The following is a 15,717-nucleotide window of genomic DNA, read 5'->3' as shown; positions in this document are numbered from 1 at the left end:
GAGTAATTGACAACAACCAAAACTAAACAGGTGGGGTTTTGAAAGGCACTATGGGGTGTCCACTGGAAGTTGACTTGTAACAACAACTGGGACCTAAAAGACACCCACCATGAGACCCACTACATCTGCCCAAGAAGAGCCAAAAAAAAACCCACACCAAAGCTAAAAGACAGGAAGAAAACCAAACAGGTGGTTAAAATAAATGTATTACCATCTATACCATTAATACTTTACAAAATCATAATTCTCATTCATTCTTAATTCTATTTACAAAAACATCAAACAAAAAAAACCTCAGGGGAGCATCGTCCCTCCCCGTCATACCTAACCCTTTCCCTATCTCCCCTTCCCTAATCTATCCCTTTACAAATCTCACTCTAACACTCCCAGCCCTAATCCCCCCTTCCACCTCTCCCGTGCCGCATGCTGCCCCCACTTCCTCTCCTCCCTCTTCATCCTCCCCCTCAAATCACCTTCCACCCTCCTCACTATCCCTTCCACCCCCCAATCTCTTCCTGTCTTGACTAAATTCTGCCTGGCTTCCCACAGTCCCCTTTTAAAGAGACTCATGAGAAGCCAGAGCAGAAACCTGTCCCTGTCCGTCCCTCTCGCTCTCCCTACACCCCTCTCTAACCTGGCCCACGTCAATACAAAATCCCCCTTTACCAAACCTAACAACACCCGTGCCCTAGCCCATACTACTCCGGCAAAGGCACAGTCCCAAAAGACATGGCGCACAGTCTCCTCCCTGCCACAAGAGGATCTTGGACAGGTGGGGGACTGCACCAAACTATACCGGTACAAGATGGAACGTACCGGCAAGCACTTGTGGAGGCTCAACCAATTCAGGCCCCGCGCCTGCACTCCCTCCCAGACCACTGACGAGATGCCCGCTACGGGCGCAGGACTCCCTGCCTTTCTGACCTCCTCGTACAGGTGCCTGTGATCTAAACCTACTCGGGCAACTTCAACCTCAGGGTGCGCACGCAGCCACTTGGCCGCATGACCAAAGTGCCACGGCAGCTGTTCCGCCCGAAGACCCATGTTAGACCACACCATTATGCTTCTCGCCTGATACGAGAAAAACACCCACAGGAGGTAACCGGACGGGTGTATCACTAGCTGAGCAAGCTCCGCTAACAAGAAAGAAACAAAAGTCCAGCTTGAGGGGGAAATGTGGTACCCCCCCTACCTCCCTCCCCGATGGGACAGATCATGCGTGCCCTGGCGACCCACTCGCACCTGCCACTCCACATAAACTGAAACACAAGCCTCACTAGAGGCCTCCTCAGACAAGCCGGCAATGGGTAGATGTACGCCAAATACAAAAGAGAGGGCAACACGTTCACCTTTAGGACCAGGACTTTGCCCATAAAAGACAAATACCTAGCCTTCCACATTGCTAGCTTCCTCTGTACCACTGCGATACGCATGTTCCAGTTTAGCGTCGCTGAGCCGGAGGTCTCAAAATGAACCCCGAGAATCCTCAGGGCCCCTTCACAGAGAGATAACCCCCCCCCAGGCACATCCGTTCTACCGCGCCATCTTCCGAAAAACTTTGCATGGTTCAGAACTGCTCCCGACGCTCGGGTGAAATCCCCAAAGATGGCAAGGGACTTTGTCAGGCACGAGTCCTTGCACAACAGCAAGGAAGTGTCGTCGGCGTACTGCGTCATCTTAACACGCAGCCCACCACTTCCAGGGATCAACAAGCCTTCCACCCCTGTGTCTGCCCTAATGGCAGCCCCCAGAGGCTCCATGTACAGAACAAAGAGGAGAGCCGAGAGTGGGCATCCCTGCCTGACCCCAGACGAGAGGTCAAAAACGTCACCTAAGTGACTATTTACACTAACTCGACACCCCGCTCCGACATATAATGTACGAATCCATCCTATAAACTTCTCCCCAAATCCTAATCTACCTAACACCCTGAATAGAAAATATCTATTCACGCGATCAAAAGCTTTCGCCTGATCTAGCGCTGCTACCATTAAAGGCAGCCCTCTATCTTCAACCCAAGCGATGGAATCCCTGATCAACTGTAGATTCCATCTTATAGAGCGGCCCTCTACCCCGCACGTCTGATCCTCGTGGACGACGTAGGGAAGGGCTGTGCACAACCGGTCTGCTAAAACCTTTGCAAGAATCTTGTAATCTACGCACAGCATGGTCAATGGCCGCATGTTGCCAAGGTCAGTTGCTTCCCCCTTCTTATAAAGAAGTGACAGCACACCAACAGCCATTGATCCCCCCGGGACCTCCGTCTCAAGGATGGCCTTCAAGACTTCGAGAACCACTGGTCCAAGTATACCCCAAAACCTGAGGTAAAACTCAGCCGGCAGCCCATCCATCCCAGGCACCTTCCCTTTTCCCATCCTCCTAAGAGCGCTCTCAACCTCTTCTAGTGAGATCTGGGCCTCCATCACATCTCTAATGTCCTCTGGCAACCGCCGGGACAAGTGTTCTAAAAACATGTTTCCCTGCTCTACATCTATTTCCCTTTCCTTAAATAAACCTTGGAAATGATCAGTTGTCACCCTGACAATTTCCTCTGGTTTACTTACTATACTACCATTTTCTTCCCTAACTCCATGCATTACCTTCCTACTCTGCCTGGCCCTAACCGACTTAAAGAACACAGCGGAACAAGTCTCATTATGTTCTAGAAAGCCACTATGCGCACGCTCCAGGAAAGCTCGAGCCTTCTGCTCCTGCAGCTCCCTGAGCTGCGCCTTTAGGGTTGCGGATCTCTCCCAGTCAATCGACCCGCCGAGGTTGCCTGCCTCGTACTCGAGTTCAATTAACCTTTGGATACGATCCACCTCCTTCCTTTCCTCCCTTTTTTTCTTTCTACAATATCCTATTATAAAAACCCTAATCCTCACCTTAACTAAATCCCACCACTCTAACACCCCCTCGCACATGGACCGGAGGCCGCCAAGCCTCCGAAAGAAACAAAAAAATGCGTCAACGAAAGCCTGCTCCTCCAGTATATCCCGATCTAACTTCCAGTTCCCCCTACCGAAGAGGCAGACTGGCGACCCTACCTGCAGGAACACCCCGTCGTGATCCGTGAAGAAAACAGGCACCAGCCGCCCAAACAACTGACCCAAAGACCTGGGTACAAAAATGTAGTCGAGCCTCCGCACAACCCCTCTGGAGTTGCGCCATGTAGGACTGACCATTGCCGGAGTAGTGTGCAGGCCACCATCAACCAGACCATGGCAAGCCATTAGCCCAGAGATGGCACCTGCACTGCTATCACCACCTACCCCTAAATCTATATTAAAATCCCCTCCTATCACCAAGTGCCTGTTTGTAACACACAGGGGCGCCAGACAGTCCACCATCTCCCTCCTGTCTACACCCCAATTAACCTATATCTAGCTTCTCTATACTTGACATCTATCCCCAATACTCTACCCTGCATTTTAACAAAGTGCTCTCTACCTTAACCTCTCTATTCCCACACAGAATCCCTACTCCTGTTGAGTGCACCCCTCCTATGCCCCAAAAAGATTCCCCCTTATCCCACTCCCTCCTAAATCTACACACATCCCCACCATCCCTCAGGTGAACCTCCTGTAAAAAACAGAAATCAAACCCCACACCCTCTAAATAACAAAAAACCGCCCTCCTTTTAACATTATCCCTTAACCCCCTAACATTTAGACTAAAAAAGAAACAGAACTATTCATTTAATTATTTACAACAAATAAAACCCCCAAAACCAAAGAAAAAACAGGAGACTCACCCGATGCTCCCCTGGTCCATCTCCACCGGTGGGGACGTCCTCTCCTCTCCTGACGCCCCCCCGTCCTCCATCCCAACCCATGACCCAGGCAGTGTGTTGGGTCCTCCCCCCCTCCCTCTCACTTCCTGCCAAGCTCCCCCTCTTCATCCCTTTCTTCTTTGGTGAAGGAGGTAGCGGGGAGACACAACGTCCCATCCCCGCTAACTCCTCCACCAAATCCCTCATTTTGACCTCGAGGAAGCCTGGCAGGCTGTCCCCCACTCCTTCCCCCCATCTCCCCCTCCCACCCCCTCCCCTCCCTCCCACCTCCACTCCTCCCTCGTCACTGTCCCCGTTCCCTCTTCCACTCCTTCTCGTACCACTGTCCCCTTCTCCCTCTTCTCTGCTCCTCCACGTTCTTCCACCTTCTTTTTAATCTCTCCTTCTTTTTCCTTCTTTCCATCTTCTCTCTTTCTTTTCGCCTCTTCTTCCCTTCTTCGTCCTTCTCCGTCCTTTCCCCTGTGCCATCCGTACAATCCACATGCGTCCTCTCTTTCCTCCCCCCATCCCCCGCTCCCCCCCCAGCTGCAGACGCATATGACCTGTGACGAGCCGGGAATTCACGCCACAGGTGTGCTCTTGAGCCACACCCGTGGCAAGCCTTGGGCTCGTCACATTCTTTGGCCTCGTGCTCTTCCGACCCACAAAATCGACACCTCTTGGCGCTGCACGAGTCCAGGATATGGCCATAGGCCATACAACGCCTGCAGAACGGGGGCTGACGTGCATAGTATAGTGTTCCCCTGTCAGCCCCCAGGGAGAACATCGCCGGAGGATGGAGGTAGCCATCCACACTCTTCGGGGACTCCCTGAGTAACGCCTGGAAACCTCTCTTTCCGTTCCAGAAACCCAGAGAGTCCCTGAGGTACCTCGCTGAGGAGACATTGTCCATGTACCTCCCCAGAAAGGCCCTCACCTCTTCATCTTTCACATGCGGATTGTACATGGTTACGGTGACCACCCTGACGTTGTTCTTCGCCAGGCTGGTCACCGCATAATGGCACAGGGGTCCCGTTTTCTCCGCTTCCTTTGCCATCTTCATTACTTCGTCATGTTTTTCTTCTTTGTGAAACGTCACATCGAAAGCCTTCTCATTCGGGTTCCCTTGAAGGCAGAGCACTTCCTTCACCTCTATCCTGAGGCATCCCATCAAAATGGTCCTTCCAAATGTCTCTACTCCACGGCTCCATCTCCTTTTCAGTCCAGGCAAATCGTAAGGTATTTGCCATACCAATCCCCGGAAACGATCTTGTTTGCTTGTATTGATTCATTTAAAAAAAATAAGCTCTCTTCAGAAAGAAGCTTCAACCTGAAATTAAAAACATCTTTAATAGAAAAAGGTGGAGCAACTAAAGGTGTTGACTCTCCACATCTATCAAGACAACTGGAGCACTGGGCCAGACACTCTTAAATAGAACCTGGACCAGCTCAGGTGAAACACCTTCCCACTAAAGAGGTGGACAAGCCAGCACAGGTGTAACACTGACTAACAAGGTAATACTGACTAACAAGGTGACACCAATCAGTGCACCGAAGACACATTTCAGTTGTACAACAGACTATGTATCCCCCATTCCTACGTACTGACGTCCAACCTCAAAACATAAATGGAAAAAGAGAACAATTTAAGAGAACAAATATATCCTATATTTCTGTTGGACAAGTTTGCTCACCACCAACAGAAAACAACTTCCATTTCACAAATCAACAACAATGCTTCATCAATATAAACATGGTGTCTACTGGCTGCCAACAATTAAAAACAAGAAAAAACTATAATTTTTTCACCACTAGCTTCCAGAAATCTTGTCCCCTTGGAACATAAAATACAAATATTTTTGACTGCCCACCCTTGAGACGATCAGCAATCGAGTTGTCCTTACCACGAACATGTATGATTTCAAGAGGAAACTCCTGCAATATCCGCAGTAACTTTCCACCTAACTGCAGAGCTTCTCTCTCTTTTCAGGGTTCACTCGATAGACATGTTGTTGGATCGGGGCCCAGTCCCCAATGTCATGCTCTTGTACATTTGGGTTGGCACGTCTAAGAATGAACCTGATACATGAACCTGATATTCTAAAGTCAGGGCAACAATGTTAATATAATTGTACCAAAAAATTGTCAGTTGGCTGCATAAGTCACAATAAATCACTGATATCAATTAGGGGGGAAATCCGGTTGTATGTGCTATTGAAACTAACACAACTTTTAAAAAACATGGAAATGAGAGATATATTCTACCTCACTGATTAGAGGACAACCTGCAGAAGACAGTCAGCTACATCTGGGAGTGATGCATTTAAATTTACATTCTACATATGTGACATTAATTCATTGATATCATGAAACAACTCCTTCATGTATGTATTTTCCCATGTTTGATCAGAGATCTTTTATCAGAGTATCTCTTGTCACATTGATCACAGCTATGAGGTTTCTCTCCTGTGTGTACTCGTTGGTGAACTATCAGGCCGTTTGGCTGAGAAAAACTCTTCCCACATTGATTACAGCTATAAGGTTTCTCTCCCGTGTGTGTTCTCTGGTGTGTAGTCAGAGTGCTAGATGTAACAAAACGCTTCCCACATTGATCACAGCTATGAGGTTTCTCCCCGGTGTGTGTTCTCTGGTGTACTATCAAGCTGCTTGACTGAGTAAAACTCCTTCCACATTGAGCGCACCTATAAGGATTCTCTCCCGTGTGTGCTCTCTGGTGTAATCTTAACTGTCCTGAATAAGCAAAACTCTGTCCACAGTCAGAGCAGCTATAAGATTTCTCTCCTGTATGTATTCTCTCATGTTTTTTAAGGTCTGTTGACTGAGTGAATCTTTTCCCACATTGAGCACAGCTATAAGGTTTCTCTCCAGTGTGTGTTCTCTGGTGCGATTTTAACTGCCCTGAAAAAACAAAACTCTTTCCACAGTCAGAGCAGCTATAAGGTTTCTCTCCTGTATGTATTCTCTCATGTTTTTTAAGGTCTGTTGACTGAGTGCATCTCTTCCCACATTGAGCACAGCTATAAGGTTTTACTCCCATGTGTGTTCTCTGGTGTGATTTTAAATGTCCTGAAGAAACAAAACTCTCCCCACAGTCAGAGCAGCGATGAGTTTTCTTCCTTGTGGGTCTCTGCTGGTGTTTCTTGAGGTGTTTTGATCTGGAGAGACTTTTCTTTGCCTCGTCAGCATCATGAGGTTGTTGAGGCTCCCCAGAAGATCCTCGATAGTCACTTCTCTCTCCTGTGTGAACAAAGTCCGACAGATGGTTAAAGGCCTACAACAGCAGAAATCCACTATAAAAGGTGATGCCAACAGTGTAGCCATGATGTTGTAAACAATTGACGTCTGTAATGAATGTTACATTTGTCTTACGGCAGTCAAGTGAGCAACAATATTTTGTATTTTTTTTCACATTAGTAGTTACATCGATGATTTTAGACTAGAAAAAGGTTATTACAGTTGCTGAACCCCTAAGCAGTGTGCCAGGCAACTTTTGGTCACCAATATAGGCCCCTTTCTGTGTTTGCTAAAATTGCCACACACAATTTAGATGCAGAATGAGGAAATGAGAAATGAGAATGAGGAAACCACTAGTTATGGATGTAGTATACAGTGGCTTGCAAAAGTATTCACCCCCCGTGGCATTTTTCCAATTTTGTTGCCTTACACCCTGGAATTAAAATTACATTTTGGGGGATTTGTATCATTTGATTTACACAACATGCCTACCACTTTGAAGATGCAAAATATGTTTTATTCTGAAAAACAATAAGAAAAAAAACATAACTATTCACCCCCCCAAAGTCAATACTTTGTAAAGCCACCTTTTGCAGCAATTACATCTGCAAGTCTCTTGGGATGTGTCTCTATAAGCTTGGCACATCTAGCCACTGGGATTTTTGCCCATTCCTCAAGGCAAAACTGCTCCAGCTCCTTCAAGTTAGATGGGATCAGCTGGTGTACAGCAATCTTTAAGTCATACCACAGATTCTCATTTAGATTGAGGTCTGGGCTTTGACTAGGCCATTCCAAGACATTTAAATGTTTCCCCTTAATCTCTCTGGGATAGGTGGGGCGGAAACGGCAAACATCCATTGAAAATGCAGAGCGCCAAATTCAAATAAATTACTACAAAAATTAAACTTATTGATATCACACATAAAATACACCAAATTAAAGCTACACTTGTTGTGAATCCAGCCAGCATGTCAGATTTCAAAAAGGCTTTACGGCGAAAGCATAATATGCTATTCGTAGGTTCTGGGCCTGAGTTGCAGGCAGTTTACTTTGGACACGCTTTCCATCCGGAGGTGAAAATACTGCCCCCTATCCCAATGACGTTAAACCACACAAGTGTTGCTTTAGCAGTATGCTTAGGGTCATTGTCCTGCTGGAAGGTGAACCTTCATCCCAGTCTCAAATCTCTGGAAGACTGAAACGGGTTTCCCTCAAGAATTTCCCTTTATTTAGCGCCACCCATCATTCATTCAATTCTGACCAGTTTCCCAGTACCTGCAGATGAAAAACATCCCCACAGCATGATGCTTCTACCACCATGCTTCACTGTGGGGATGGTGTTCTGGGGGTGAGGTGAAGTGTTGGGTTTGCGCCAGACATAGCATTTTCCTTTATGGCCAAAAAGCTAAATTTTAGTCTCATCTGACCAGAGTAGCTTCTTCCATATGTTTTGGTAGTCTCCCACGTGCCTTTTGGCGAACAACAAACGTGTTTGCTTATTTTTTTCTTTGAGCAGGGGCTTTGTTTGGCAACTCTTCCGTAAAGACCAGCTCTGTGGAGTGTACGGCTTAAAGTGGTCCTAAGGACAGATACTCCAATCTCCGCTATGGAGCTTTGCAGCTCCTTCAGGGTTATCTCTGGTCTCTTTGTTGCCTTTCTGATCAATGCCCTCCTTGCCGTCCGTGGGTTTTGGTGGGTGGCCCTCTCTTGGCAAGTTTGTTTTGGTGCCATATTCTTTCCATTTTTTAATAATGAATTGAATGGTGCTCCGTGGGAAGTTTCTGACATTTTTTTATAACCCAACCCTGATCTGTACTTCTCCACAACTTTGTCCCTGACCAGTTTGGAGAGCTCCTTGGTCTTCATGGTGATACTTGTTTGGTAGTGCCCCTTGCAAAGTGGTGTTGCAGACTGGGCCCTTTCAGAACAGGTGTATATATACTGAGATTATGTGACACTTAGATTGCACACAGGTGAACTTTATTTAACTAATTATGTGACTTCTGAAAATAATTGGTTGCACCAGATATTATTTAGGGGCTTCATAGCAAAGGGGGTGAATACATACGCACGCACCACTTTTTCATTTTTTAAATGAAATCCAACTAAAAATCTATTTAAATTACAGTTTATAATGCAACAAAATAGGAAAAATGCCAAGGGAGTGAATACTTCCGCAAAGCATTGTATCTGGTTGTATAAACTCCTCCATGCTAATGAGGAAACCACTAGTTATGGATGTAGTATATCTGGTAATGAGGAAACCACTAGTTATGGATGTATTATATCTGCAAATGAGGAAACCACTAGTTATGGATGTAGTATATTTGGTAATGAGGAAACCACTAGTTATAAATGTAATATATCTGCTAATGAGGAAACCACTAGTTATGGATGTATTATATCTGCAAATGAGGAAACCACTAGTTATGGATGTAGTATATTTGGTAATGAGGAAACCACTAGTTATGGATGTATTATATCTGCAAATGAGGAAACCACTAGTTATGGATGTAGTATATCTGCAAATGAGGAAACCACTAGTTATGGATGTATTATATCTGCAAATGAGGAAACCACTAGTTATGGATGTAGTATATTTGGTAATGAGGAAACCACTAGTTATGGATGTAGTATATCTGCTAATGAGGAAACCACTAGTTATGGATGTATTATATCTGCAAATGAGGAAACCACTAGTTATGGATGTAGTATATTTGGTAATGAGGAAACCACTAGTTATAAATGTAGTATATCTGCTAATGAGGAAACCACTAGTTATGGATGTTGTATATCGGATAAAGAGGAAACCACTAGTTATGGATGTAGTATATCTGGTAATGAGGAAACCACTAGTTATGGATGTAGTATATCTGGTAATGAGGAAACCACTAGTTATGGATGTAGTATATCTGCAAATGAGGAAACCACTAGTTATGGATGTAGTATATCTGCTAGTGAGGAAACCACTAGTTATGGATGTAGTATATCTGGTAATGAGGAAACCACTAGTTATGGATGTAGTATATCTGGTAATGAGGAAACCACTAGTTATGGATGTAGTATATCTGGTAATGAGGAAACCACTAGTTATGAATGTAGTATATCTGCCTGGAGCAAAAATGGAGAGCAAAGATTTTGGTTTTTCACAAGGTATTCTGAATATTACAGTGCAAGATCAGGAGTGCTACTCAAGGAAACTCACATTAAGCTCTGTGTCTATTCACTAATTCACCACCGTGGGGGAAACTCAGGGGATTTCTCATAGGCTGACAGCAAGAATAGTCTTCATTTCCAGGTTGCTTATATTTCACACTACTTTGGATTATAATTGTTAGGCTCCTTTGAATGTCCTGCTTTATATAATATGTTGTCGCAAATCAACTGCTTTATACTCAAGAAAACACTTCCACCAGTAAAATGCTCGTTGGCTAGCTTTGCTACGAGTCTGTCAATGAGCGTTTGTAAACTAAGTGTACGCAAATTGGCCCATAACTTCACCTAACAACAACATAGACCTACTGTAGGACCCATAACTTCACCTAACAACAACATAGACCTACTGTAGGACCCATAACTTCACCTAACAATAACATAGACCTCAGACTATAAATCAGTTAATATTTCTGGTGAAATATGGAAACTAAAATGTTTGTCATGACATTTCAATACTTGATCACCAGAGAATTTTGTGAATAATCCCACTAGGCTACTCTGTAATGTGTTGTCATTCTAAATATCATGAATTAAGGAAAATAGCTGTGTGTTGTCTAATAGCCTGTCCATCAAGGAACAGTTCTCTACACATTATGAGATAAGTATCTTATGTGTCCAAACAGACTAACGAGACCCTACTGTAAATCAAGCAGACAATAACACATTATAAACATCAATTTGTTAGGGATGTTGGATCCAACGCGGAGCACGGCATAACTGTCTTTACCAGAGTAATAAATTAAGAAACACTTCGGTTGTTGTTGCATGTCGTGATGTTTGTCATTCAGAAAATGATTTCCTGGATCAGCTGAGGATAGTTGAACATGTGACTAACTGAACAGCTACAGTATTAAGAATGATGTGTAATTATTGAAGAACCGCGTTAATGACAGTATCCATTTGGGCATTGTCTATAAAGTTAAGGTGACTCTCGGTTAAAACCATTGAGCAAACTGAAATTATTTAGGATTTCTCAAAGTAATTTGTTCTTCACCTCAAACAGCAAGTAAACGAAGTCCTATTAGAATCAATTACGAATGACAATAGTTGCTCAAAGTATTTGAAAAATATTTCCAACTCTCGATAACCACTCGGCATTGAAAAGGAAATGCTCTGATCCAGTGGAAATGTCATAAAATCCCTGATTACTTTTTATTCTTTGCACAAATAGCCGACAGCTGTGTCTGTACAAAACTCACTGGTGCGGGAAACTTGAGGGCCCAGAATATTTTATACAATGTTGCAAGCTTGCTATTGCTAGTTTTGGAGACCCAGTTGATACAATGTTTCAAGTTGGTTGTAGACAGGCCATGTGCATCCAATAATGTGATTTATAAAGGACATTTATTTTTAACGGGATATTTAACTGCAGGCTGCAATGTTTTTATTTGCTTTATTTATGTTTACAATACAAAATGACCTTTAGATTTGTATAATTTCCATTTAGATAGTTGATTTTATTAAACACATGGTGTGTGTCTACATATGGAAAAATACACGTTATAACATTTCAACCAATCGTTTGGAAGAATGGACAGACGACTCTTGGTTGACCAAGATATATTTTAGGTGCGGTTTAAGGCACTGCAGCTCAGAGCTTGTGGCATCACTACAGACACCCTGGTTCGAATCAACCAGTTCAGACCCCTTCCCCTTTTCCACATTGTTTTGGTAGTCGTATTCTAATAATTATTACAATTAAAATAAATCCTCATTAATCTACACAAAATAGCCAAAAATTGAAACAGGTTTTTAGAAATGTTTGCTTATTTATTAAAAATTAAAACCAAATACCTTGTTTAGTATTCAAACCCTATGAGACTTCAGGTGAATCCTGTTTCCATTAATCATCCTTGAGATGTATCTACAACTTGTTCAGAGTCCACCTGTGGTAAATTCAATTGATTGGACATTATTTGGAAGGCACACACCTGTCTAAGGTGCCACAGTTGACAGTGCATGTTGGAGCAAAAACCAAGCTGAGGTCAAACTAATTGTCCGTAGAGCTCCAAGACAGGATTGTGTCGAGGCACAAATATGGGGAAGGGTACCAAAAAATGTCTGCAGCATTGAAGGTCCCCAGGAACACAATGGCCTCCATCATTCTTAAATGGAAGAAGTTTAGAGCAACTAAGAGCTCCAAAGTTACTCTATGGAGATAGGAGAACCTTCCAGAAGGACAACCATCTCTGCAGCACTCCACCAATCAGATCTTGATGATAGAGTGGCCAGATGGAAACCACTCCTCAGTAAAAGGCACATGACAGCCTGCTCGGAGTTTGCCAAAAGGGACCTCAAGTACTCTCAGACCATGAGAAACAAGATTGGCCAGAATGCCAAGATTCACGTCTGGAGGAAACCTGGGACCATCCCTACGGTGGAGCATGGTCATGGTAGCATCATGCTGTGGGGGTGTTTTTCAGCAGCAGGGACTGAGAGACTAGTCAGGATCGAGGGAAATATTTACAGAGCAAGGTGCAGAGAGATCCTTGATGAAATACCTACTCCAGAGTGCACAGGACCTCAGACTGGGGGTGAAAGTTCACCATCCAACAGCACAACGACCTTAAGCACACAACCAAGACAACACAGAAGTGGCTTCGGGACAAGTCTCTGAATGTCCTTGAGTGGCCCAGCCAAAGCCCGGACTTGAGCCCAATCTAACATCTCTGGAGAGACCTGAAAATAGCTGTGCAGTGATGTTCCCCATCCAACTTGACAGAGCTAGAGAGGATCTGCAGAGAAGGATGGGAGAAACTCCACAAATGCAGGCGTGCCAAATAAATTAGCTAAATTAAAGTTTTAAAAAACTAATTTAAACTCCCTGTTCGAAGACTGATTGACAGACGTAAATCACACAGCATCATCTGATTTAGGAATTTGCAGTGAGCCAGGCTTTTGTGAGAGACAATTGTCATCTAAAGCAGCATTGGTTTGGTTGTTTGAGTGCGAGATTTGTACTTGTGCTGATTAATTGACTTCGCTGTGTAAAGAAGGCAGAGATTAAACACATAAAAACCCTGATCACAACGTGATTTGAACACGCAACCTTCTGATGTGGAGTCAGCAGTGCAACCAAGGCGCCACGAGGTCTTGGACAAATTGCATCTTTGGAGGGGGATGTCTAATTCAGATTTCGTTGACTGTATCATTTGAAACGGAGGCCTGGTTCTCTGGGGAAATGTACCATCTGACAATGCCCCCTCGTCAGTCTGTGCCTCTGCCCGGCAGGTTAGATGTATGAAAATTAGTAAATGCAGAGCCCGGATAGCTCAGTTGGAAGAGCATCAGACTTTTAATCTGAGGGTCCAGGGTTCAAGTCCCTGTTCGGGTGTTGCTTTTCTGTTCACCTTCCTTCTTAAGGCAGTCTTTCTATACTTTAACTTTAAATGACATGTTCACCTGTAGACTACACACTCCCAGAGCCAAAACAGTTTAGGATTTTTAATCTGAACCTCCAGGTTTAACCTTTCTGGCGCAGGCGTTCCACTATCAACCCACCTTGACAAAATTGTCAGAGACTCCTGTCACCCAAGTTATAGACTGTTTTCTGTTTTCTCTGCTACTGCACGCCACACATTAATGTATAAGTCCCAAAATGGATGTAACAACTGCTGATTGCCCCTCTAAGACTACATCTTGGGCTAATCTAATATGAGATATTGAGGACTACAGTATTTCAGGCATTGTCATTGGATGCATTTCATCAATTGTTAACGTTTTGTTGTTGGTCCACTCTACACGTTACAGTGTAGTTTCAGCCATTCCTACAGAACAACATTAAAGTGTAGAACCCCTTTACTGCATATTGGTTCAACGACTGCAGAGACGGTACTTACTGGTGTTAAACTCATCTTCAACTTCCTCTTCTTCCTTCAATGTGACAGTCATCTTCCCCTCCTCTTTCACTACAAAAACTGCATCCTCTTCTTTTACTGTAACATCCTCCTCCTCTTTCACTCTGAACGAGTCTTCTTCTTTCACTGAAACGTCTTTCTCTTCTTCTTTCACTGTAACAGCCTCACCCTCTACTTGTTTTTGTATTGTAACAGCCTCCTCTTCCTCCTCCTCTTTGACGAGAGCTTCTTCCTCCGTCCAGCAGACCTCCTCTTCTTTATCAGGACAGAAGCTTAGTGAACTCATGGTCGGGGATGTTAGCTAGCTATCATTAGCGACTATCCTAGTTCTAAGCTAATTTAGCAAACCAGCTAGCTGACAAACAACGTAAATATATAATGAAATGGGCCAAAAAGTGCATACGACAGAAGTGTGTTTAATACACAGCGACTAATATACACCAAAAACAGTGTAAAGAGTGTGAATGTTGTAGCTATGTTTGCTAAAAAGCTACCTAGGTGTCTGACTAGCTGTTGTTGTTTAAGGAGCGTCCCGTCCACGAGATTATACGCACATCGCCATCTGCTGACTGGAGTGGGCAACGCAGTTGAGGAACCAAACTTTAATTTTTCATTTATTTCATAAAAGTTTAATATTATATTACGTCGTTCAAAGAGAAGCATGTGCTGATTTATTCGTGTTTAATGAGTGAGAATTTAAAACAAACTTTACATCCACTACACATTTGCATTGAACCATAATTCTGACATGGATCATTTTGACCTCAGAGGCATATATATCATTTATCATAGCCAAAATGTGGTTTATTCATATCTTCCAATTTTTCATGACTTTGTCAATCAACTTGTTCTTAATAAATCTAAATATGGGTTAGTGTTTCTGTATCAATATGGACTTTTAACAAATTAAAATCCTTTGGAGTCATTTTCACCCCAGGCAAAAGCACCTTTGATAAATAGGATGTTTAATTCAAATCAAAATCACATTTTATTAGTCACATACACGTGTTTAGCAGAAGTTATTGCGGGTGTTGTGAAATACTTGTGTTTCTAGCTCCGACAGTGCAGTAATATCTAACAATTTAACAACATATACCCAATACACACCCAGAGGGTGGCGGGGCACCTGTATCAGTGGTTTTGACCAGATAGACACCTACAGACACACAGTATAGTGCCTCCCATGTACTCTCCTAAGATTGGATTTTCTATACCACGTGTCACATGACTGTGTACAAATCTGCCAATGGTAGAAACCTCTGCCAGTGGTAGAAAAGTCTACCAGGAGTATACAGTGCATTCGTAATGTATTCAGACCCCTTCACTTTTTCCACATTTTGTTACGTTACAGCCTTATTCTAAAATGGAAGATTTTTTTCCCTCATCAATCTACACACAATACCCCATAATGACATCACAATACCTCATAATGACATCACAATACCACATCATGAAAAAGCAAAACCATTTTTTTTACATTTATGCACGTATTCAGACCCTTTGCTATGAGACTCGAAATTGAGCTCAGATGCACCCAGATTCCATTGATCATCCTTGAGATGTTTCTACAACTTGATTGGAGTCCACCTGTGGTAAATTCAATTGATTGGAGATGAT

At 43.6% G+C, this 15,717-nt stretch overlaps 1 protein-coding gene and 1 non-coding gene across 3 annotated transcripts; one reads left to right on the top strand and one right to left on the bottom strand.

The window, feature by feature from the left end:
• Positions 1–4,320: 4,320 nt before the first annotated feature.
• On the bottom strand, positions 4,321–14,606 carry LOC124015804 (zinc finger protein 239-like). Of its 2 annotated transcripts, XM_046331286.1 has the most exons (3): positions 14,083–14,606; positions 6,475–7,030; positions 4,321–6,390 (listed from the first exon to the last, which is right to left on the bottom strand). In XM_046331286.1, the coding sequence occupies exons 1-3, from the start codon at positions 14,384–14,386 to the stop codon at positions 6,153–6,155; spliced, it is 1,098 nt and encodes a 365-aa protein (XP_046187242.1). In that variant the 5' UTR covers positions 14,387–14,606; the 3' UTR covers positions 4,321–6,152. The 2 variants fall into 2 exon arrangements, with proteins under 2 accessions (XP_046187242.1, XP_046187241.1); XM_046331285.1 differs by having other exon boundaries at positions 4,321–7,030.
• trnak-uuu lies at positions 13,505–13,577 on the top strand. Its single transcript has one exon. It is a non-coding gene; the product is annotated as a tRNA-Lys (tRNA).
• Positions 14,607–15,717: the final 1,111 nt, after the last annotated feature.

This window comes from Oncorhynchus gorbuscha, linkage group LG26 (assembly GCF_021184085.1).
Source record: "Oncorhynchus gorbuscha isolate QuinsamMale2020 ecotype Even-year linkage group LG26, OgorEven_v1.0, whole genome shotgun sequence".
NCBI lineage: Eukaryota > Metazoa > Chordata > Actinopteri > Salmoniformes > Salmonidae > Oncorhynchus > Oncorhynchus gorbuscha.
Note: the sequence above shows the minus strand (reverse complement) of the source record. Positions and strands in the feature narration are given on the sequence as shown.

Coding starts and splice junctions, on each gene's coding strand:
- LOC124015804 (XM_046331285.1), bottom strand. CDS start 14,386: ATGAGTTCACTAAGCTTCTGTCCTGATAAAGAAGAGGAGGTCTGCTGG. Junction 7,031..14,082: donor TGAAGATGAGTTTAACACCA/GTAAGTACCGTC, acceptor TTGTTCACACAG/GAGAGAGAAGTGACTATCGA.